Below are 25,594 nucleotides of genomic sequence, written 5' to 3'. Positions count from 1 at the left end.
GTATTGGAATTAGGGGCTCATGGGGCCCCTATACCTCCTGGGCCCCCCCTGCAGCCACAGAATCTGCTTCCTCTGTAGTTACGCCCGTGACTACTTTAAATGGCGACAGGTATTTTCTGTTCAGCTAGCCCATTAACCCTCCAGTATCTAAAGTAATGGAACTTGTTTTGCATATTTAGCCTCCTTTTTTAATTAAACTGTCTAAGGATAGTTTTAAAACACGCTTTCCATAATTTACATACAGTTAATGGCAATGACCAATAAGGAAAGGCATATTGTATATAAATCAGTGGAAGAAACAGAAGTTACAGTGTAAAGCAAAATATAAAGTCAAATAATTATGCCCCCCCCTCCCCAAGAATACCTGTGGCAAAATAGTAAAAATGGTCTCACTTGCTTTTCCAATTTATTGACTTAACTTCTGGGCTTATATAATATGAGCTAATATTGCATGAAATGTATTATGAAACAGAAAATACTATTAGAATTATTAAGGGCAGGCTGCATGATACAAACATGACTGACAGGTGACAAGTTTTTTTTCCTCTCAAGTGAAAGGTCACCCGCAATAAAAAATACTTTTCTACCAGTTTGTTCTTTAGAACTATGTAGGCAGTGAAAGAAAGGAGGATATAAGATCCAGGATCGGTCAACATATGGTAAGAATAAACAGAGGAGAGGCAGGACAGGACTGGTGCTGCAGCCAATGCTCTCAACCAATGCTAGAAATATTTTTTTCCAAGAAACAAATGTCAAGTCAAACACATTGCCTTTTTACGACATTTTCTTTCTACCTCGCCAACCAAAAAGAAAAAGTCTTACGGTATTTACCAGCAGACCCAAATTCTTGAGAAAACGTTCCATCTTGATTTTATCAACTGGTTTATTTTAGGTTATAAACTGTGCTTAAACCAGAAGACCCCTGCCCTAAAGAGCTTACAGTTATAATTACAAGAAAAAACAAAGCATAAATGCTTACTTATTCAATGATGCCCTCCTGCTAATGTATAACATGACTGATTTATAATAATATAACTATATAAATCCATTTGGCTGTAACTTTTACATTCCCAAATCCAGCTGATTAACGAGACCCAAGTCATATACATAGTAACGTAAAGTCAGGATGAAAAAACTAGGGATGCACCGAATCCACTATTTCGGATTCGGTCGAACCCACAAATCCTTGGCGAAAGATTCGACCGAATACCGAACCCGAATTTGCATATGCAAATTAGCGGTGGGAAGGGCAAAGAATTTTTTACTTTCTTCTTTTGTGATAAAATGTCACGCAAATTCCCTCCCCATCCTTTATGTGCATGTGCAAATTAGGATTTGGATTCAGTTTAGCAAGGCAGAAGGATTCGACCGAATCCTGCTGAAAAAGGTCGAATCCTGGTTTCGGTGCATCCCTAGAAAGAGACACGTCCCATCAATTTCAACCTTTGAACTCTATTTTAATCTGCCGAACTGCCAGTTTATCCAGAGGAAGGCAAAAAACCCATATGAAGCCTCTCCAATTTGCCTCAGAGGGGGAAAAAAAATCCTTCCCGACTCCAAAATGGCAATGGGACCAGTCCCTGGATCAACTTGTACTATGAGCTATCTCCTGTATTACCTCACTTGCTAAAAAAGCCATCCAACCCCTTCTTAAAGCTACCTAATGTATCAGCCTGTACGATATACAATTTCTTCCAAAATAACTACAGTATTTAAAAAATATACCTTCACCAACAGTAAAGTACAGATCCACTTTACACCGTTATTAGCATCTGATCTACAACTTCCAGTACAACTTCCAGTACACTCTGTACATTATGAACCTTTAGTTCACTCTAAATAAATATAGTGGTTACTCTTTACCTGCAATCCACAACATCCCCAGTATCCAGCAAAGGACACTGTCTGTGTATGAAAGCAGCACACATTAAAGGAAAACTATACTCCCAAAATGAACACTTAAGCAACAGATAGTTCATATCATATTAAGTGGCATATTAAAGAATCTTACCAAACTGGAATATATATTTAAGTAAATATTGCCCTTTTACATCTCTTGCCTTGAGCCACCATTTCGTGATGGTCTGTGTGCTGCCTCAGATCACCTGACCAGAAATACTACAACTTTAACTGTAACAGGAAGAAGTGATGAAGCAAAAGATAGAACTCTGTCTGTTAATTGGCTCATGTGACCCAACATGTATGGTTTGTTGGTATGTTTGTGAGTACAGTGAATCCTACGATCCCAGGGGACGGCCCTTATTTTTTAAAATGGCAATTTTCTATTTATGATTACCCAATGGCACATACTACTAGAAAAGTATATTATTATGAAAATGGTTTATTTACATGAAGCAGGATTTTACATATATGAGCTTTTTTATGCAATATCTTTTTATAGAGACCTACATTGTTTGGGGGGTAAAGTTTTCCTTTAAGCCTATACATGCACGACCCAAGTCAGTATAATATATGGAACATTGCTCCTCTGTATTTCACTCACCAAAATTCTTTTGTGCAAGACTAAACCCTGCACATTGACTGCCACATGGTATTGTAGGTAATAAATGGTATAAACATTTTGTTTTCTAAATTCTATTATTAGACAGATATTGTCTGCCACATCTGTGGATTGATACCAAACAAACAAAGTCTATCAAAAGCAGCAAGGAATGTATCAATGTGACCAGGCAATCAACATGGTAGACTGAAGCCTCCAAATAGTGATCAGACCAGCATGGCCATTTACATATGCAAATTAGTGATGTATCTTGTAACATGGCCTTGTGCCAAATGGTATTACAGATAAATTGATATCAGACATGCTGCCATGTCACCTTAAAGGGGGTCATTCACCTTCACCATACCACTTTTTTTTTTCTTGCAAGTTTTCCCGAAGTTGCCTCACAAGGAAACTTCGGGCGACTTCGGAAAACAAATCGCCACGTGTGATTAGCGCCGGATATTTTTTATTTTAGCCAGCACAGAGTGAGGGAAGGCGTTTGCGGAGATTGGTCCCCGCAAAGACGAGGCGATTAGTCAGGCGACTAAATCTCCCCAAAATGCCCAGTGTGACCTTAGCCTTATCCTGTGCAATGTGGTGAACAAAACTAACCATTCAGCAGTCACAGATAAGTGCAGCCCCATTTAAAAGGATACAACTTGCCATCGCATGTACATCCAACTCATTAGAATTGCTTGATCCAGGGCAGCACTTCATGAATTCTTTTCTCAGATCAAAAAAGGAGTAGAAGCATTCTGGGAGCAATATATTCTGTGGAGTAAAACAAACAATCAGTTATGCAACATTTTATACAGAGAAATTCAAATACAGCAAAGACACAAAAACTGCAGGCCATTTCCTCCTGCACCAGTAATTTTTTTTTTTGAAAGATAGAATGTCATTATTACCAAACCAAAGAACAGTCACATAAGCCTACTTCTCAGCCCCCAAGAATAACAACATATTAGAGGGCTCTTGGTTAATGCTTTCCAAACAGCAATACTGGTTTGCCTAAATAAAACAAGAGGCAAGTGATACTTATGCTTGTTTATTTTCTGCATTTTAGGCAAGTGCTTGTACACTGTTCAGAGGGGATTGCATTCCCTGTATTGCTGCTAGATAATAGGTGGCATGTAATCCTTCACACACTTAAGAGGACTCTGAACAAAATAGGCTAATTGTTCATTAATGGCCCGTGCAATGGCTCCATCATAGTATGATCTCTTAGAAAGCCCCATGATTTACCAGTCAAAGGCAGCCACAGAAGTGCCTCGCTTTGCACACACCAATGTCCTTATGTGCCATTGCCGGAAACTGGTTAAGTTAACCCAAGATTAACAAGCATCTTGGGCACAGCAAGATATTAAATTGTAGGATAGAAGGGTGAGATTGCCCCACCATCTGGAGGAGTAATTGTGATCTGCATTGCATTGGTGATGGAGCAGTTAGTAGCACATGTGAAACTACCAAAAGGCGTGCACTGTCTGTGATGGGTAATCGGCATTTGCATTGCTCCTTAGCACGTTCTTGCTCACATCCCTTTTTTTGGGTCTACTCCGGCACAACTTATAGTTACGGCACCAGAAAGTATTGTAGAAAACAGAACAGATTTTTTGTGTGCTTTAAAAACTCCAAAAAAATGAATTAGTGACAAAAGAAATGCGGAAAGTGGAAATGCAAGCCAATAGGGAACAGTGTACAAGGTGTTCTCTCCAAGATTCAAAGGTAGAATCTTATTAAGCACAGTATGTATAGACAGAGATTACAGCAGATGATTGACAGACAGTGTTGTATAGGAAAATGGGCCAGTCAGCAGTGGTGCTTATGTACGTACAGGTGCAGAGGCAGCCAGGTGTTGCCCAGTGGCCAGAAAAGGGGCGAGAGGAAGGAGGGTGGAGTGCTCACATTTACAGTGTATTTAAAGGAGAACTAAACCCTAAAATTAAAAAAGCGCCACGTTTTATATACTGAATATATTGCACCAGCCTAAAGTTTTAGATTCTCAATAGCAGCAATGATCCAGGACTTCAAACTTGTCACAGGGGGTCACCATCTTGGAAAGTGTCTGTGACACTCACATGCTCAGTGGGCTCTGAGCAGCTGTTGAGAAGCTAAGCTTAGGGATCTTCACTAATTATCCAGCAGAAAATGAAGTTGGTCTGTAATATAAGCTGATGCCACAGGGCTGATTATTAAATTTTGATGCTAGTTGCACTGGTTTCTGTGCTGACGTAGTAATTATCTGTATTAATTGCTAATCAGCCTTATGTTGTGAAATTTCTATTCTATGTGTACTGTATATTGTGAGTGGGTCCCTAAGCTCAGTAAGTGACAGTAGCACAGAGCATGTGCAGTCAGGGCTGGATTTACATAGCGGGCACCCCTAGGCCCGCTGCCATTCGTCACCCCTGTCCCCTCCATTTTTACACTTGCACAAATTGTCATTATCAGGTTGGGAGCACTGGGGATTGGCACATGGGAAATTTAAAAAACTATTGTATCTCATGATCAGCCCCAGAGCTTCCGAACCAATGCGGGTGTGGTTGGGATTCATGCCGCCCCCTAAAATCCTGATGCCTTAGGGCTGGGCCTTGGTGGCCTTTCCACAAACCCGGGTCAGTATTCAGTGAATCAGCAGAAAAGAAATGGGGAGCTACTGGGGCATCTTTGGAGACACAGATCTTTACTGCTAAAGGGCTGTAGTTGCATTGGGCTGGTACAGAAGCACAAAACATAATGTACAACATTTCTAGCTACTTCTTTAGTTAAGCTTTAGTTCTCCTTTAAAAAAAACAAAAGTTATTTTACACAACGGCCTCTTTATGAAACCCATCCCTCTAGTATTAAACACTAACTGCCATATGTTTGAACTTATATTGATTTACCTACCAGAATAATGAAAAAAAAAAGTGTGATTGGCAGCTATGAGTTATCAGGCTTGTGCGCTATTCTCTAAGTCCAGTGGTCTTGGTTACTTTCCAGCAGACTCTTGATTTGGGGGTTTGGGGAAAGTAGTGATCTCACACACCCCACGCCTTTCTCCAGGTCTCTATAGGTCTATGACTAGAGGCCAGACGTTTATTGGGCTTTAAATCGGTTGCAAAATTACAGTTTTAACTTTTTAAAAACTAATATGTTCTTGGATGTTTCTAACCAAGAATATAGCTGCCTGCTCCACCACACATACACTGTGAGGAGACACAATATCAACACACCATTTTGTATGGGGGGAAAAATTCCACCGCAGCCGAGGATAGAGCCACCAGTATTTTTGCAGTTTGGCTATAAACATAGATAGCCCAAAATTACCCAGAACGCTTATCATACAGGAACATACAACAGCCATTTTAGCCAAGGACCCTACACCAGCACAAATTGGGGTCGTCAAACAACTTGTGTTGGCGAGGGATTGCCGGATGACAATGATCAATTCTTGTCTTTGTGATTTGTATTATTGTAACCCTAATGCACGGTTATTATTGTATATACAAATATGCAACAAGCTATAGTTAAAATTATATTTACAGACAAAAAGAGCAAAATAAAAAATAAAAGTTTGCCCGATTTCTCGGTCGGGAAGCCTTAATCATTTAAAGCAGAAGCAAAATGTATAAAAGTGTTTAACTTTCTTAAATTTTTCAGAAAAAATAAAAACCATCACAGGATATAGATTGTTGTGCACACAAAAAATAAAGGCAAAGGCAAGCGCTAAGTCAGCGCATACAGAATTAGGACATAGCTTATTGTATCTCTTGTTTCAATATAAATGAAATATGGAAAATATTCTATACAGGATATATGACTTGCCAGTTTAACAACAGGTGGACAGGATCAAGGCAGACATTGTGTGAGACAAAAACCTTCATGCAAAACATATTGAATATATGCGGCAAGCAGTCTGTGGGCTAGAGAAGCAGCTGCTCTGCACACAAATGAATAGTACAACATGGGCTCAGATGCCATGCTTTTTACTTACATTTTACTTACATCAGACTATGCACAAGCCTATGCATCAATTATATCACCAATATCCACAGGTATGGAACCCGTTATCCAGAATGCTCGGGACCTGGGGTTTTCTGGATAATGGATCTTCATATCTTAAGTCTACTAGAAAATCACGTAAACATCAATTAAATCAAAAAGCTGGTTTAGCTTCCAATAAGGATGAATTATATCAGTTGGGATCAAGTACAAGGTACCGTTTCATTATTACAGAGAAAAAGGAAATATTATAATGGACTCTATACCCTTAATATCAACACAGTGACCGGGTGTGTGCACACAAAAGCTTGTGCTTCTCTTTTAAGCAGGTCTCACTTCGCTGCTTGCAGGCAGGCCATTGGAGTGTGACAATCAGATACAACAGACAAAACATTCCTGCCACAAAGTGCCATATTTCATAGGGAGCACCTCTGTAACCTACATATGAAATGGCGGCATAAAACACAAGAAGATAACACTAGTGCACAGGAACAGAAACCAGGTTCTACTTCTTGAACATTATTTTGGTGTTTTCTTACTTGCAACACTTGCTTGAGCAGCAGTTGTAAAAATATTATTTAATTTAATTTATAAGGTTCAACCAAAAATAAACTGTTGTATGCATTAGCAATTTAGTAGTGTGGCACAGATGGGATTTTTGTTAACAACTGGTGAGGGATTTCAATGAAAATCAGCCAAACCACCTCCTAGGGACCCTTGCAACCTCAAATTTATACGCAAAGTGATTTAGGGTGATATTGTTCATCAGTGCACTTGTTGGGTCTTTGCACGTTGCTATATAAAGAAATGCATAGCATAGCTTCAAAAACCAACCAGAAATGCAGGAGGTGGCACTATGGCACTGTCTATTCCATGATACCTAAAGGGGGAACTATTGTGAAAATGAAAGTTTAATATAAACTCCATCATACTGAAAATAAAAAAAATTGTAAAATATAATCAAATATTCTTCATTGTTTCAGAAATAATCAAGTTTATCAAGTTCTTTTATTACTTGTGATTTTTGAGTTAAGCTGGCCCTAGATGTTGAGATTTTTAAAAGATCCGATCCTCATCGTGAGACAACGATTTTCTCGGAACGATCGTACGAATTGACCATCGACTAAAAAGACCAATTTGCCACGAAAACAAAGGGGAGCTGCCTGCTTGGCCCTGCAAACATATAGATAGATTGCACTGGGACTGACAAAGATTTTCTAACCTGGCCGATCAATTTACTGACAGATGTCGGCCGAAAAATCGTAAGATGTACGATCGTTCGGATCCCACTAACCACACGATAATTTCGAAGGACTTTGCTAAAATCAGTTGTTCTGCAAGAAGAATCGTCACGTCTATGGGGAGCTTTATTTCACTTTTAATTCAGCATCTCTGCAATTTTAGCAATCCATGCATTCATCTGAATTAGGGACTGGAATATGAATAATTTTCTTACATACTGTATGAACCAAAACGAGTTATTATGTCAGTTATGTGCTGGCCTGACACAATGTCAATGATGGTGTTTTACAATGCCACATAGAACGGGAGATACAATGGCTGAACAAGTAAATGGATAATCAGGCACATAGTTTGAGCTATGGTCTCTTGTATTTCTATCAGTGGGTCTAGGCCTTATCTAAGTACTCTACCCTATACAGAGTTGTATTTTCTATAATTTATGCACAGCAAAGGAATAGAAACACTGCTTACTGGGACTACATTATACGGTCATTCCTTTAAACCAGTTAAAATTTGTTGGTGTTACTATTCCTTTAAGCACAGCAGAACTCTAGAAGATGATTTATTCTGTTCTGTGTCCCTTTAAAACGCTTTTACAAAGTTGATCGAAAGAGTAACAAGCCCAAACCTGCAATAATTACTAATCTGCATCTTTCTAGCCACCCTTGTTTAACGCAGCATAAAGCCGCCTTTCAGGCTCTTCTACTTTTATAAAAGGAAAGGGTGGGAAAGAAACAGAGGGATGGAAAGTGAGAGGAAGCACTTACTGTCATTTGGGGATTAGGTTCCTCTGACTTTAGAATGTAGACTAGCATGATTTTTATTTTTGACCTTTTGGGGCAACTAATGCATGCTTACATTACTAAAGTTGGGTCAGACTGAACAAACTAAATTGGCTGCGGCTTTATAAATAAATACTTGATACCAGAGATGTGTGGCCGTGTATTAGGTCCTGTTCAGCCTTAGTTAATATTAACACCATTTATTAGAAGGAATCTTAGAATATGGAGATCTTTGATGCATGGTTAGTTTTTTTTTTAACTGCTCTGATGCACTGCCGTTTGAACCCTTCTATCTACTATATTAGACATAGATGTACAACCTCGTTATGTCCAAAGGTCAGGAATCATCAGCAAATGGTCCTCAAATGATGTGAAGATTTGAACGTCTGCCCATGTTCTTGTTGCTGCCATTGGTCTACTGCCCTAAACACCACTACTATTACTACTATTTACTGATCCATCTGTACTGCCATCTGATATAAAGTACCAAAAGCACAGCATGTTGCTTGCCCCATAAGAGACAATGAAGTATGTTACAAAGTGGATAGTTTTAGCCCAAAGACACCCAAGCTCATTTCCAAATCATTCCAGGAGAGAACTATACTGTGCATGGAAATATGTAGAGAAAAAAGATCAGCAAATTCACCATGTAAAATGTTTTTTTTAAAATTTCTAGCAGGAGCTACTGAAATTGCAACTTTAAAAGGGCCCATTTACTTAGCTCGAGTGAAGGCATAGAAGAAAAAATACTTCGAATTTCGAATGAATTTTTTGGCTACTTCGACCATCCAATTGGATACTTCGACCACGAATCGAACGATTCGAACTAAAAATCGTTCGAATATTCGACCATTCGATAATCGAAGAACTGTCTCTTTAAAAAAAAAACTTTGACCCCCTACTTCGCCACCTAAAACCTACCGAGGTGCAATGTTAGCCTATGGGGAAGGTTTTCTAAGGTTTTTTTAGTCGTAGAAAAATCGTTCGATCAATTGATTAAAATCCTTCAATCCGAAGGATTTAATCGTAAATCCTTCGACTTCGATATTTGAAGTCGAAGGATTTACATTCGGCAGTCGAATATCGAGGGTTAATTAACCCTCTATATTAGACCCCATGTAAATCTGCCCCCAAGTGATGCCATATAGCTTTGCCTCGGGCACTTTCTTATCCTCTGCCCTGAGCCAAGGGTGGTGCAAGGTGCAGCTAGCAAAAGTTACACTATAAACTATATAAACTAGGTGTATAAGACATCAATTATAATATTCAGACTGCACATCATGTATTGTAGGTGCGGCTACAGGATTTAGGCTGATGCCATACATGGCAACTAATCTCTTGAAAATGCTTTCCTACCAGCAATAATGTAAATCACCAGTGGGAAAACACACATTTTTTATTAAACAACACCAAAAGCGCATTAAAGGAACAGTTCAGTGTGAAAATAAAAACTGTGTAAATAGATAGGCTGTGCAAAATAAAAAATGTTTCTAATATAGTTAGTTAGCCAAAAATGTAATGTATAAAGGCTGGAGTGAACAGATGTCTAATAAAACAGCCAGAATCCAACTTCCTGCTTTTCAGCTCTATAACTCTGAGCTAGTCAGCGACTTGAAGGGGGGCCACATGGTACATTTCTGTTCAGTGAGTTTGTAATTGACCCTCAGCATTTAGCTCAGATTCAAAAGCAACAGATATGACCCATGGGCCCCCCCCCCCCTCAAGTCACTGATTGGTCACTGCCTGGTAGCCAGGGTAACCAGTCAGTGTAAACCAAGAGAGCTGAAAAGCAGGAAGTAGTGGTCTGACTGACATGTTATTCATCAAATCACTCCAGCCTTTATACATTACATTTTTGGCTAATTAACTATATTAGAAACACAGCCTATCTATTTAGCCAGTTTTTATTTTTACACTGAACAATTCCTTTCAGGACTTAAACCCCCAGATGCTTAGACCAAGTCTTTAATTTGTTTTGGTGTTGTTTAATATAGTTTATATAATTGGACACCCCAGATCCTTATAATATCTATTCACCAATAGGTATTTAATATATTAATTGTTTAATTAAGTTTTGCCAGGTAGCCCTAACTTTCTTTGTGATGTAAAAAACACAAAACTAAAAAGTGGTACATACGTTTTCCCAGCAGCAACTTACATTGCCGACAGTGGGGAACCATTTTCAGATTAGTCGCCCACGGGCAACTAATCTCTACATGCCCCATAGCCTTAAAGGCCCCCCATACACAGGTCAATATTGGCCCATGTCTGGGGCCTTCCGATTGGCTTCCCCGAACAATATCTGGCTGAAAGTTGGCCAGATGTCAATTGGGCAGGGTAAAAAATCCCGTTGGATCGTGGCCATGTCTGTTTGTTGATACAGTCACTAGATCGGAATTCTCGTATTGGCTGCATTGTGATCAAATTGTTGGGCCCTAGGGCCCATGATTGGATCAGCCCGATATCAAGCACCTTAATGTGGGCATACTGGGGAGAGATCGGCTTGTTTGGCAATGTCTCTGTGTATGGCCTTTAGGATAGTTGACCTTGCATGCACCATTAAAGAAACCCTGCCTCTAGAAATTCTCCTTTCTCAAGAACCTCTGGCTAGCCTACTGCAACCATAATGAGCCTTATTCAAATATATTTAATATATATTCAAATATAAATTGCAAATAAAGGTGACCTTCTGTTATTTTAGAAGCAATTCAATTGCAGATGTTTAAACATTTCCCAAGTGAGAAAAAGCTGCAACCTCTCTCTGCACAGGACACTAAAGTTTTCCAACTAAAACACATATCAGTTTATGATAAGAAACAATTCCTTCTTGTTCCAGCTGAATGTTTAGGGCAGCTCAGGTAATTTTAACACTACACTGGGCAGGGAAAGCAATCATGCTTGGCAAACATGGTCTAAGCATTTCACTTTCCTCTATCCCTGCACAACCAGGACACAGACAAAACCCAGTGCTCCATCAAGAACAGAGAGATGGGATGAGTATGCGCAGCACAGATAAAGGAAGCAAACGGGAGAATTCAGTCACACTTTTCAGCCATTTTCCTTTATTTAAATTAAATATTAGCTACTGCAAAAAAATATAAAGTTTCCCAGACTACTCCTTTATTAAAGTGCAGGGGAACATTTTGTTTTGACATTTGGAGTACAAATTGCAGTAGTTTAAACCTGGAACTCTACTCAATAAAGAAACTTCCACACGGATCCTACAAGAACCAATAAAGACTGATATTTCAGCTTCAAAAAGCACTAAAACCACCACCTGGAAAGTTCTTAAATCTGTAAACCAATGCAGAACCTAAGGGTATATACTCGTACATTAATAATGAAAGAAAAGGACAATTTCAAGCAATATTGTCTATTTGAAACTTTGAAAACTGTGGGTAGCTGCCTGCTTGGCCATGCAAACAATTGGACAATGGATACATTTCACAGTAAATAATGAATATTATTGTTAGATGCACGATCATTTAGTGCCCGCTACCCTCACAATAATTTGAGAATTTTAACAAATATGGCCACTTTTAGAGTTACACACCTTGTCTTGGTTTGTCTCTGCCAAACAACAGATAATTGAGGCTGTTCATGAACAGGCTAGTAAACAAATACATATATTGTATGAGACAACACCATGTGCTACATTCAAAGGAATCATGTGTTTGTGTACCACAAGCACCCAAGTGAAGGTTGTAAAAGAGCGGAGGCACACAGTATTGGGTTATTTCTACTCTGGGTGATGCGACTCTACATTCCCTTACTGCCCCTTCCGCACGCACATAGGGATAGTGCTTAGATAGATATGAATGAGAATAGCCATAAAAATATTCACTTCATGCTTTAATTGCGCTGATCTGTTCTTACCTATGATATTTTCTTGTAATGGGGAGGGGGTCAAACAAAATCAGTGACCTTATACTAGCAGCCCTGAATTTCCATGGTTGAACATATATTTCAAATTAAGCCAGCTGTTTCTTGGTTACAACAAAAAAAGACAGGCAATTGACTGCATTTATTTCTACTCATTAAAATAATCTTTCCTATGACAGCTGTGTTGGCTACCACCAAGGTAAACTGCTAAAACATAGTATATTGTCTGCGGGGCGCTCCTGTTACCCCCAACACCCTTAATTCATAAGCTATTTCTTTGTGATTTGCCTTGACAATGCCAAAGGCGAAACGCGTGTTGGCAAGCACTTTAATATTTGGATTGGATTCCTAATACTGCTTTTATAACTTTGAAGATTTTAACCAAATTTCCCGCATTTGTACCTCTTCAATCTCTTTTATTATAAGGCTCTGGTGGATTTGTGGTTTTATAGGGAAGTTCAGCTCTCCTTCTAAGGTTGGTAGCAAGGTAGACTTGAGACCGCAGTCCCCAGTGTTCTACTTTGTCCCCGTGTGGGGTCCCAGGGCCGAGGAAAACAACCAGGCAGCAGTTTATTGGGACTTCACCTCTTCACTATTTTCAATTTTCCTACTTTTATTTCTCAAATGCTGGTTTTGGTTTATTAATTCACTTCCTATACCAGACAGCATTGACTGTCCTTGATAAAACCGATTTGATTTTTCACGGCACAATGGCAATCTGAGATTGCAATTTGATTTGGGCACTAGCAATTTAAAAGTATTAACTTAATGGTGATCGATCTGTGTTTTACCTATTGTAATTTAAGAATTGCTTCATGGAATGAATTAGCACATAACACCTTAAATGTTCTTATAAGCATTAAATTACGGAATTAAGCACATAGATACGGTTTACAAGAAAGCAATTGCGAGTATTTTAGCATTCAACCTATTTATTTATTGCACTAAGCACTTGTTTAATTCGAAATTGGTTTGGTGTGTGGAAGGTAGGGGGGTTGTACTTCTTTTCTCTATGCTCTAGATAGATTTGCTTAAGTAATACATACCTCCCTCCATCCAGGAAGTGAATTCTTTGTGTACCTGTTACAGCTAGGGTTGCCACCTTTTCTGGAAAAAAATACTGGCCTTCCTATATATTTATCTTTTTTCCCTATTAATAACATTGGGATCAACCATCATTTTTACCGGCCAGGTAGCAACCCTAGTTACAGCTCCCATTCATTGCCTCTTGTACGGTTATGGGGTGGGGGGGAGGTAAAGAATTGTTTAAATGGTCCCCCCCCCCCATATATTCTACCAACAGTGAGCAAGATCCATTCTATTGCACTTCTAAACAAATATGTTCTGAATTACAGATATCCATCTGCTATCCAAACAAGTTTATATAACAGACAATCCGATCCTCCTATCAGAGTGACCACTGTGCCAAATACAATACTCGCTAGAAATATTACATTTTACAATATAACATAATGTAGCCTTTCATTTAAAATTGTTGGCATAGAAGCAGACGCCTCACCAGAATGGTCAGTACAGGCTCTCATCTAAGCCCTTGGCATGGATGGGAAAAACACTTTGGCAAAAGGATAGTTTAGGAACACATTGGACTGTAAAATGGCTGTTGAAACTTACTCCATGCAATACTCTCCTTATATTTCTAGGCCGTTATGCCCTTTAACAAAATAACCTCAGCAAAGATTGTATGGGAAGTTTCACTGGTTTCAACAGCAGGAAACTTGTATTTAACACAATAATACACTGCAAAGCTACAGCCACTGAACAAATTACTTAATATAGTATAATATAATAATATAGATGCCTATAATTTAAAGCTATCAAAAAAAAAACAAAAAAAACAAAACAAACAAGAAATGTCTAACTTATATAGTATGCCAAATGTTGGGAGGTATGCCATAGTCATGTTCTTAGAACAGGAGCATAGTTAATGTCTCAATCTGATGTTGATCCCGTCAGTTTTATCATCGGCCTCGGTGACTTCTTATAAATCACAGTAGGCATTCAAGAAGATACAGAAGTATAATACAAGACAACTGAATTACCTTTTTGGATGCTTCAGGGTGAAGAACTTGTCTTACATGGAATTGCCCATCGGTGCATATACAGAATGAAGTACCCACACCAATATTCAGTTCATTGCCTACGGATTGGTTGAACTGGAAAGAAAAAGGCAAACATATGTTAGAACATTTAATGTGGCAAAATAATAATTTATGATGTCACAATAAAATTATATATAGTCATACATTGTTAGCACTAGACTTATGTGCAATAAAAAAGGAGACGTCATTAAAACGGTTATTCTGCAGATATCCTCATGGCATTTTTTTATAACATTTTTACCACTTTGTCCCCTTAAAAAATTAGGAATGAACATCACAGTGTGCAGGATTCTACTGGCATAAAAACAAATTTGCCATGTACTCATTAGTGACTTTAAGGAAAAATATTTCGTTTTTTCTAATCATATACTGTACCCCAGTCTTAGACATTGACTAGATTTTTCTTTCTACTAATTTTCAATAAATAGCATTTGAAAGAAATCTTGGTATTTTCTAAAACAAATTTGTACAACCTAATATTATATAGATGGCACCTAAGATTATTGTCTTTGCATATGTATTCTAGGGTTCATCTCCTACACCGCTTCCACTGTATGCCCATGTGCAAGGTAAAGTATCATACATTATCCAAGAAGATCAGTAACACCGGGGCTTTTGTGCAAAAATAGAAATATTGTATTTATTTTATGTGAGCATGTACAGCCAACGTGAAGTTTCGGTCCACTCTGGGCCTTGCCGAAGGTCTTCCTGGATATATAGAAATAGATCATGCACAATTTAACCCCAGCACTCCAATACATAGCCCCCTAGAAAAAAACTATTTTTGCACAAATTAACTAACGTAGTAACTAAGTTTGTATAAGCTGACGCGCCCCATGCAGTATGTAGATCAAGCCTCACCCATGTGCACCAATAAAAAGGGATGAGCGCCATTTGTTTTTGTGTGTATATATCGCCATTTGTTTTTGTGTGTGTGTGTGTGTGTGTGTGTGTGTGTGTGTGTGTGTGTGTGTGTGTGTGTGTGTGTGTGTGTGTGTGGTGTGTGTGTGTGTGTGTGTGTGTGTGTGTGTGTGTGTGTGTGTGTGTGTGTGTGTGTGTGTGTGTGTGTGTGTGTGTGTGTATGTATGTGTGTATGTATATATATATATATATATATATATATATATATATATATATATATATATATATATTATTTGAAAGGACAAAGATTTTTTTTAAAAAAAAAAAGATGTTTCATCACACTCAGTAACAAACACATAGGAATGTGAACAAACTGGAAGGGACTTTACATTCATCATAATGAACAGCTCTACATCGTTAACTAGGGCTTCCTCTAAACTGTTCCATCTGGATTTGCTGCGTTGAACCCCTTTCTTGCATTTATCTTATACTAGTAGTCGTTACTCACATGGAGGGGTGTGTCGCTGTCACTGCTGATTGCACTGCACCATGTGCCAAATTCAAAGCAGATAAAGTCATGTAGGTGGGTGAAGTGGTTTCTTGAAAACAGGCCCGGACTGGCAATCTGTGGGTACTGGCAAATGCCAGAGGGGCTGCTATAAGGTGCCATAGAAAGTCACTATTTAGTGGGCTGGTGGGGGCTGTTTTGGCCTCTGTGAGTGCTGATTGGGCCTCTGTGTACCTCTAATGCCAGGGCCTATTTTAATTATCAGTCCGGACCTGCTTGAAAACAAAGGCATGTTATATACATGCGTATGAAGTCTAGATCGACTGCACAAAGAGGTCTAACAAAGACAACATTGGTTTTGTTGAGATGGTTATAGCCGGTTATGATCCAATAGTTGACCTAGGTGCCAAACTGTCAGATTAGCACAAACATGCCACCACGTAAATGTGGTTAACTTATCTTTGCAGTCTGTAGATTTTTGAAAACTCTCAGCACTTAAAAGGGAGCAACACATATAATAAACTGCACTGGTACAGCTATGACATGCCTATCTGCACTCAGTATTGACTTTGCAGCAAATGTTTTAACAAGGCTGAATTGCAACTTGAGTCAAGTCCTAAAAAAATATATTCCAAAACATGCTCTCAAAGTTAAAAAATGTACTCTTTATTCAGCATAAATATTTAAAAAGTAGGCATACAGACCAATTGATGCGCCGCCTTACGCGTTTCGTGCCCACAGGCACTTATTCATAGGCATTGAATTGAATAGCCTATGAATAAGTGCCTGTGGGCATGAAACGCGTAACGTGGAGCATCAATTGGTCTGTATGCCTACTTTTTAAATATTTATGCTGAATAAAGAGTAAATTTTTTAACTTTGAGAGAATGTTTTGGAATATATTTTTTTGGACTTGACTTATGTGCCCTTTTGAGCTGGGGGCTATATTCCAGCGTTTTTGGCCCTTTTTTTGACAGGCCTTTATAGATTGCAGACAAATAATTTTGAATTGCAACTTGACACACACACACACACTGCGTGGCTGATAGAAGAGCTAGTTAAACTGTTAAGCTGCATGCCAGACAGCTGCACAGACAGAAAATGAAAGCATAAAACGGAAAAAATGGATTGTATTGTTTAATGAGAAGGCAGTCTATGGTATACCGTTTAAAGACCATGTGGCTTGTTCCATAGAAAACAATGAAACCTATTTTACCTACTGTGAGTAGTCAACTGTAAGTCACCCACATGGCATAGGGTCACAGCAAATACTTCTCTTATGCCAGCAATGAGTTAGAAATGCACCAGTTTTCCACTTCCCTTCAGGTTAGGAGGGGTGACATTTCATTGGGCTTCAGTTTTTTCTTGCAAAGCTTAATTATGTCAAATCTGTTACATTAATTCTCTACTGCTACAATTCAATCTGAACAGGTCAAGTCTACTGGAGAACACTTAGAAATGCATTCTTCACAGTAGCAATTATTTAAATTTTGTTTTTATTAATTGATCTTATTTAAAGGTATGAGCTAATTATGACCCTCCGACTTTACCTATTTAGATGTCACACTTTGGGGGAAAAAGCAGCAATGCCTGTCCTACAACAAAAATTCCAGTACGGCCTACACTGCGGTGTACAAGATTTACTCTAACAGGCCATGGTACCAGACCATTTTTTTTGTAAAGGAAATATAAAGAATAAGAAAATAGTTCAGTCCTGAATAGCAACTATTCAGATGTGTTTCATGGCAGAATAGAAACCAGTGCAGCCAGTGTGCATCACTGCTGCTTAGCTATTTTCACTGCAGCGTGGGGTTATTATTCTGTAGGTGTTTGCTTCCGCATTGACAAGCAGTCAGAATCAGCCTTATCAAACTTTTAGTCTTGATTAGTACTGGCTTTCTTAGTTGGAATTGAAGGGCAAGACAACCTCGAAATAAAAAATTGCCTAACAAAAGAAAACAATCCTCCACGCAACTTTCCAATATACATTCATTACTGATTTTCGGTAAGCAAAGTTATTTGTAAAAACAATTGATATTGAAAGCAGCATTTGCTTAACTCCCAGTTGTTACAATAGTCTTGGTTCCCCGAGAAAGACAGGTTTGTTAATCAGTTGCCTTGTTTAACATGGTATTAACAGTCTGAGACATCAGGGCAGAGAATAGAAAGGGTTCAAACTCTGCTTTTAATAGCAATACATATACAAATAACTTAAAAACCATAGAAAATGAATTTAATGAATGTATACGGCAAAGTTGCTTAGAATAATATTTTCTTTTTGTTGGGCAAATTTTTATTTTGGGGTTGACTTGCCCTTTAAGGACTAGGACCTAAGACAGAGCAGAAAACCCAGATGTCACACAGGTATAAACTACACTAACTGACGCCCACCCCTGCAGCACAGGCTTACCTAGATTTTCTCTTTTTTTTTTTTTAAACAGGTGGCGTGGGGGAGGGGGATGAGGAGTTTAAAATTAAGAAATGAAGGGAAGACAGTTTCCCCTGATTTAATGGAGGTCATGTAATTGGATATACGGCACATAAGTGGGTTACAATATATTAAAAGGATGATGCATTTCAGCCTGAGCCTTCTTTGGACTGCCCTGTTTTATTATATAACATGATGGTGGAGGGAAATGCTGCTGAATACAAGGTGTACAATCACGGCTTTCTATTCCCATAGGTGCAGAGCAACAAAGAAAAAAAGATGGTTCCACAGGTTATCAGTTTACTGGAGGGTCCCCGCAGGGAATGGGTTAATAGGACACGCTCATTCCCTACGTCTCGTCAGCAGGAAGAACAAACAGGACTGGAGCTTTGCACCACCGGGGACTGAACTTCCCAAAGAGGTGACTAAAGAATGAGCAGTCAGGTCCCTCCTCCAGGAAGAGCAGCACCCGGATCTGAGCTCCTGTGTGATTAGCAGCACCCAGATTATGGGTGGGTATCTGTGTAGCCTGAGACACCTGTTCCATTAATGACTGTCTGTCTGTCTGTCTGTGGGAGGAAGCCCGGCTCTATAAGGGTTTATATGCAACGTGTACCAGAATATACTCTGTATATAGATATATCATAAAACAGACGCATCAGTCTCTACCTACTTTGCTCATACAACTCTAACCCCTCCCTTAGGCAGACAAAGGCTGCTGGGAGTTGTAGTGCAACTACAACAGTGACCTTCTATTACAATCTGTCTAAATGTGTGCTTTCAGTGATTTATAGTGCCCAGGTGAGTGCTTGAATCTGATTAAACACCACCTGAACCCTGCCCTGCGACCCTCCAGCTAAACCAACTCACTGAGGGCTCCCAAAGAATATGCATTAACCACAAAAAAAGGAAAATCACCTGTTGCAGAGCTTGTTCCAACTGTGGGGCCACATACAGGCCGTCTGTTTCAATCCGCGTGATTTCTTTACATTCTTCCGTCAGCTCCAGGTGATCAGGTCTGACTGTAACCTCATGCAGCTCCCCCACCTGTAACACAGAACGACACACACAAATCAGACCAACTAGTCCCTTCTCCACATCTGCCTCATCTTTAGATGTCCTGTGTATGCCGACTGCACCGGAGATACATCACCACATCCCCCACATTATTCAACATGTGACCCCTCTGCTTTACGCTGACCTACAACCCAACACCTGAGGATTGTAGTTCAGCAAGAACTGAAGAGCCTCAGCGAAACACTAATCCTTTCAACTGTCATATGGGGCTCCTGAAAGGGTTAACCGCAGTTTTAAAACTATTGGGGATTAGGATTCTACCACCTGTTGTCCAACTATAACACTCAGCAGGTCATGCCGGGGAAAAAAAAAAAAAAAACATTGCACAGACACAAAATTTGGCAATATCTGTCATAGATGTTCTGCACACAGGTTTGGTGCCTGTATCACAGAGTAAGGATAGGTATTAAACACACCATGAAACTCACCTTTTTGTTGGACAGATTAATGACTTTCCACAGCAGCTGAATCACCTCTTTCTCATCTGAGCCCAATTTACTCCCATTGGCCCCAGCAGTTGTTGTGAATAAAACCACCAGGTAATCCGGAGAAACAGCAGTCATGGTGGAAAAGTAACAAAAAAAAAAGATAAAACTATATCCCACAAAAAAGAAAAACTAGAAGCCTACCTATACACACAGAAATACTTTCACCTGGGCCCCTCTAAAAGTGAAATAGAAGAGCCCAAAACAGACACCACCCTACACCTTGAATCACCTCCACCTATAGAAGAGGACACCCTAGGGGGGGACTCGCACACAGTCTGCAGGAAGGATCCAGGTTGGGGGAAGGGGAGGGAGAGGCAGGTTTTGCCTCTTTTTTTGTTTTGCACTCCTGTGTGACAGCCAATACCATCAAGGCTGCGCCCCTACAAAGCGCCTTGCAACGACTGGTGACTTGTCATTGGGATGTGTCCGTCCCGCCCACTTCCCACGTGGTGTTACAGGTAAGAGATACCTGGCCAGGTTTGTTCGGATGTTTCCGGCAAGAGCTTCGCGGTTGATCGTTTGTGTGTTCTTTAGCTCCCCCTATAGGAAAAACGTGGTACTACTGACCTGCTGCCAATTTGCACTTGACACGTTACCTTGGGTTTTTTTGTGATAAATGCAGGGCACTTAGAGCTGTACACTGACACAGAAACATATATATATATATATATACTGTTTATTTGCATAACGAAAAAATCATTCTAAGCAGCTTTCTAAACAGTTCTTTTAACAAATAACTTTACAACTGTTTTAATTAAGGAATGTTGGCAAGCTGCTAAGATATATATATAGAGGTTGAGTGAGGAGAGAAATAATAATAGTACTGAGAGTGGGCCCCTGGTCTAAGATTAATTAGTGGGCCCTTGGTCTAAGGTTTTTTGGGTGAGCCCCTGGTGTCCCAGTCCGACACTGTGCGTTTGGCACTTACATGCGTCTGTGTGAGTACAGCCCCTTCACAATAATTGAGTGCGTCTACTCCTGCGCTCCCCTGCCGCTGATTGCAGAAAGCGCAACGCAGGGAAGCACTGGAAAAACTGCACATGTAAGAACTAAGAACCCTAAATGTAACTGAAAGCAGGATGTTTTTTTTTTTGTAGCAGAAGCCACTTGATTAACAGACTTGGAATACATTTCAGATACATTGTTTCAACTGTCAGAAACAGACAACAGGATGGGCTAAATACATTTATTCTAGGTTAGTCTCATTAAAGGAACAGTAACACCAAAAAAATTAAAATGTTTTCCAGGAACGACATTATAATACACTGTTGCTCTGTATTGGTAAAAATGATGTGTTTGCTTCAACTATAGTTTATATAAACACGGTGCTGTGTAGCCATGGGGGCAGCCATTGAAGCACATGCTACACAGTAGATAATAGATAAGCTCTGAAGAATCCCATTGTATACTTAAGAGCTTATTTGTAGGGTCGGACTGGGCTGGTGGGACCCTGGGAAAAACCCTGGCGGGCCCCTGGCTCTTGTGGGCTCCATCGGCCCAGACATGCTCCCTAATGTTGCTCTCCTTACCTCCCTCTGTGACCCGGCCATTGCTACCCTGACCTCTCTCCCTGGCCTGTGCAGTGAAAAAGAGCGGGGCCATCAAAGGATTGCGACTTGCATGGGGAGGCTGGAGGGGGCTTACAGCTGGGGGGGCTCGGGGGGTGGTGTGGGGGCCCCTGAGGCAGCAGGACCGATGGGCCCTCCTGCTGGCGTGAAGCAGACTTCATAAAAAAAAAATCCAGGACTGGATTATTATCTCCCTCATGACATGGGGATGGTTGACACTCTGTACAATGCCGCCTACAAAACTTCAAGGGTAATCAGGAAACAAGCAATGTTTATGAGATTGACTGTTTATGACATGAGATCTCTGTCTATACACATTTTTACAGAAATGCATTTTTGCCTTTATGTTTTGCCTGTTTTATGAACGCTGCCCTTACACAGGCTAATAAAAGCTGCATATTCGGTCCAAGCAGAACAATTTTATTTCCTGACCATTGTCTGCCCAATGTCTGTGGGATTGGAATAAAACTTCCTATCGGGAGAACAAGCAGATATTTAAATGCATGACCAGTTTTATACCTCTGGCTGTTCTGAGTACAGGACACTTTCATTGTATGTTCATACTGTGCATTTACTTGTATAATGAGCCCAGTCCATATATGTGAATGCACATTGACCATGAGGAAGGAGAGGAAAGGGGACTGTAGTTAATAAAAAGAGAAACATTTGCTGGCATAATTGCTTTATGACATAGGGACGTGCCAGTATGACTTTCTGTCATCCCATTTATAACTTATTTGCCCTATTCTGAACTCTTTCAAGTTAATTTACGATTTTACACCAGTGCCCAGTGCACCTATAAACCTTTTTATAAGGTACCAAACATTACATTAGTCTCTACTACAGCCTTTCCTAGGCTGTCCACTAATAACCAGGCCATTTTCTATGTATTTACCATTGTCAGAGCAACTCTAGAGGGTGCAGACACCGTGACTGTGTGGAGTCCTGGCAGAGTAGAAGGCCTGCAGGAGAGATTGAAGGGGGGCATCTGTGACATGGTTATAATTGCAGTTGTACCACAATTTTGTGTGCATCATGGGTCACCCAAAAATTCCATGGGGGGGGCTGAAAAATTTGTGGAGGGGGGTCCCTTACTTACACTCATGTTTATTATAAGTGTAGATTTGGTCACCTTATATTTTTGATTTATGCAATGCAGTTCAGCAGGATAACAGAAATGGGGGAAAATGCAGAATTCATTAAAACTTGTTCTTAGGTCACAAGGCCTAATCTGGGGACACAGGGCTGAGCAATGTTGTATAAAGGCAATGGTAAAACTGGCTTTTCCTGGTCTAAATATCTTCTTTTTTCCTTGTAGAGATGCATTCAGTTAGTTTGACGTGACCTATTTTTCCATCCTGTTTGAAATTCAATTTTTGACGACTCCAGTGAGAATCTACTGCTGTGGCTTCAAGGAACTTCCAACTATAGATGGCACCAAAATACTCAGTTTAGTTTTTGGGTGCCTGGATCTGCCTGTCATTGATCAATCTTGGTCCAATAGGTACATGCCACTCAACAGCATTAGACAGAGGGGCACATTTTGACCTCTACTGTTCTTCACTGGATGATAGAAGCAGTCAAAATGCCCCCATGCCAGTAATGTTATGTGTCTGGGTGCACAATATGCCCTCTCACCAGTACCCATCTGCCCCTGCAACTGTTCCCATTCCCACAGCTGCATCTGCCCTCCACCTAACTAAACCTGTCAGGGCCCATGAAATTTGGGGAGAAGAAAATAATTTCAGAGAACTTCCCACACCAGTCAGTTGAACTACAGTCAGTTGAACTGAAGAAGCTGCTCGGATGAGTAGTGAATAGTGATGGGTGAATTTTTTGCCAGGCGCAGATTTGCGGTGAATTTGCGCGTTTCGACGCCAGTGAAAATTCACAAATTTGTATGAATTTGCACAGTTTTTTTGATGCCAGCAACGGTTCCGTTTTTGGAGCCAGTGCTGATTAATGGACATCCATTAACCCTAATGGGAGCCGGCGTCAAAATCGCTAATTTCGAGGGAAATTCGCGAAACTGGCGAAATTTAGTAATGAAAAAGAACCTATTTATGAGATATCAGTGCAACGAGATTCAAGAAATGATTGTGACAGACTGTGTTCCTATCAGTTACATTCCTCTGCATGGCATTTATTGATTGGCAGCAGGAATCATTGTGGACATGGACAGGTACATTCAAAAGCTGAACTTGGCTCAGGTTTCGGGGCATGAGCACCCAGACCCCACCTACCACTGGTGAGATCATAAACTTTTTGCTTTTACACTGGGATTTTTTCTTTAAATGCATCAGGTTTCGGTTGCCAAGCTGTCTGGGGGTGGAATTCTGTCATAGACATAGGGCACTCACATTATATTGTGCCTGTGAAACTCTCCATAGAGTGAAAGGCAGGATCTATTTTTTGTACACGTATTCAGACTAAATGTAGGAATTTTCCCTTACTGCCTGTAGAACTGATAAGTCTCTCTTTGTTTTAAAAGTTATACTGACAATGGAGGGAATATAGATAGAGACACAGGATATTCTCCACCGACAGCCTTAAGCTTAACATAGACGTGTAGATTTACCTTCATATCGGACGAACGATCGTTCGGTGCCATCTCCCGACCTGCCACTAACCATTCAGATCAAATAAAGTAGTAAAAGAACGACGATGTTCTGCCCCTGACAGCAATAGTACGAAAGTTATGTCTGACAAAAGCTGGTGACAGTTTCCCACTGATATTGTCAGATCGGCAGAGATATTATCGGTAGCCGACAAAAATTTTCCAACCTGTCCGATCATCTGAACGACGATCGCCATGGCACGAAAAATCGTACAAATCTAAGATTCGTAGGATCAAATCTTTGCGTCCAAGGCTAGCTTAATTCATCTGACTGAGCTTATGTGAGTGTGGGCTGCTATACTGACTTGTCATACCTGGAATTTGTGGCAGAAAGGCTTTATGGTCACAAAGCATTAGATCTTTATAATAAAAGAAGGGCCGATGTAGAATCCCACATACTGTAATGAGGAACAATATAAATGAACCCAAGGTAATTGACAGAGTGGATATCTTAAGACAAGGGACCCAAAAAGACAACATTTTCACCTGGACCCAGTGCCATTGTTATGTGAGTGTGGGCTTATATTTACCTTCTGTATCAATCATTAGTCATATTTATGGTGAGACCCCCTTCTACTGCACAGCACTATGGAATATATTGGTACTTTATAAATACATGTTAATAGCAATAATCATTACCTCACTTTTGTTGGGGACGAGGGGTTCTGGGAACAGCTACCTACTAATTAGATCTTTGTCCAGTGCCCACCCATGCTTCATAGCTCTTCATAGCTCCCCCCCTTCTTTGTACTAACCAATCCTAAACTGATTCATTCCCCATTCCTACTGATTCCATTTGACAAAAGAATATTGAACCCCAGCATTGACCTCTTCTCAGTTCTCATGTTGGCTAAAGGAAAGAATTAAAGAGGCTCAATGATCCTCTCATTCTGTGTGTGGCTCACTGATTTCTTAAGAATGCTTGAGGTCCCAAACCCAGGTGTCCCTGGCCAACTATTTCTGCTGCCGGCAGACTTAGGGCAGAGACACGCTGCTATTTTGAGAGATTAGTCGGCCAGCGACAAATCGCTTCTTCTTTGGGCGACTAATCTCCCCGAACTGCCTTCCCGCCGGCTAAAATGTAAATCGCCGGCAGGGTTGGCACTGGGATTGCTTCGGCTTTCTGAAGTAGCCCGAAGTTTCCTCGTGAGGCGACTTCTGAAAATGAAGCGTTCCGAGTGCCATCCCGCCTACAAATTACATTCTAGCCCACGGGAAGACAGATCTTGTGAATCTCCCAAAATAGCAGCGTGTGTCTCTGCCCTTAAAGTACGGAGAACCTTTCTACTCGCCGTTGACCCGCTAGCCCCTCTGTACTTATGTGCTTATCAGACAGAAATCTTGAAGTCTTGATTCAAATGGAAAAAAGCAAAATAGCCCTAGATAGTATTTCAAAAGAAACCAAATGTTTCCCTTTGGCAACAACGCCCAGAACCAGTGATTTGAATAAAAGCCATCGCCCTGCATTCCATTGTATTGTGTCACAAGCCTCCCAGGCTAATACATATACGCAGCTCCGTAGCACATAGATACA

The 25,594-nt window shown here is 40.1% G+C and overlaps 1 protein-coding gene across 4 annotated transcripts in view; it reads right to left on the bottom strand.

The window, feature by feature from the left end:
- The window catches only part of esrp1.S (epithelial splicing regulatory protein 1 S homeolog), a 51,625-nt gene extending 31,421 nt beyond the window's left edge, over positions 1-20,204 (bottom strand). Inside the window, exons 1-4 of one of the 4 annotated variants that reach the window (XR_001932134.2) lie at positions 19,816-20,204; positions 19,229-19,357; positions 14,454-14,567; positions 3,160-3,274 (exon numbers count right to left, since the gene is read on the bottom strand). Coding sequence is in view for 3 of the 4 variants with exons in the window: in XM_018223867.2 (XP_018079356.1) it covers positions 3,160-3,274; positions 14,454-14,567; positions 19,229-19,357; positions 19,816-19,950 (493 nt within the window). In the remaining variant the exon portion in view is untranslated. The remainder of the gene's footprint in view (positions 1-3,159; positions 3,275-14,453; positions 14,568-19,228; positions 19,358-19,815) is intronic. The other 3 variants (XM_018223867.2, XM_018223866.2, XM_018223865.2) reach the window with 3 other exon arrangements.
- Positions 20,205-25,594: the final 5,390 nt, after the last annotated feature.

This window comes from Xenopus laevis, chromosome 6S (genome assembly GCF_017654675.1).
Source record: "Xenopus laevis strain J_2021 chromosome 6S, Xenopus_laevis_v10.1, whole genome shotgun sequence".
Taxonomy (NCBI): Eukaryota; Metazoa; Chordata; class Amphibia; order Anura; family Pipidae; genus Xenopus; species Xenopus laevis.
Note: the sequence above shows the minus strand (reverse complement) of the source record. Positions and strands in the feature narration are given on the sequence as shown.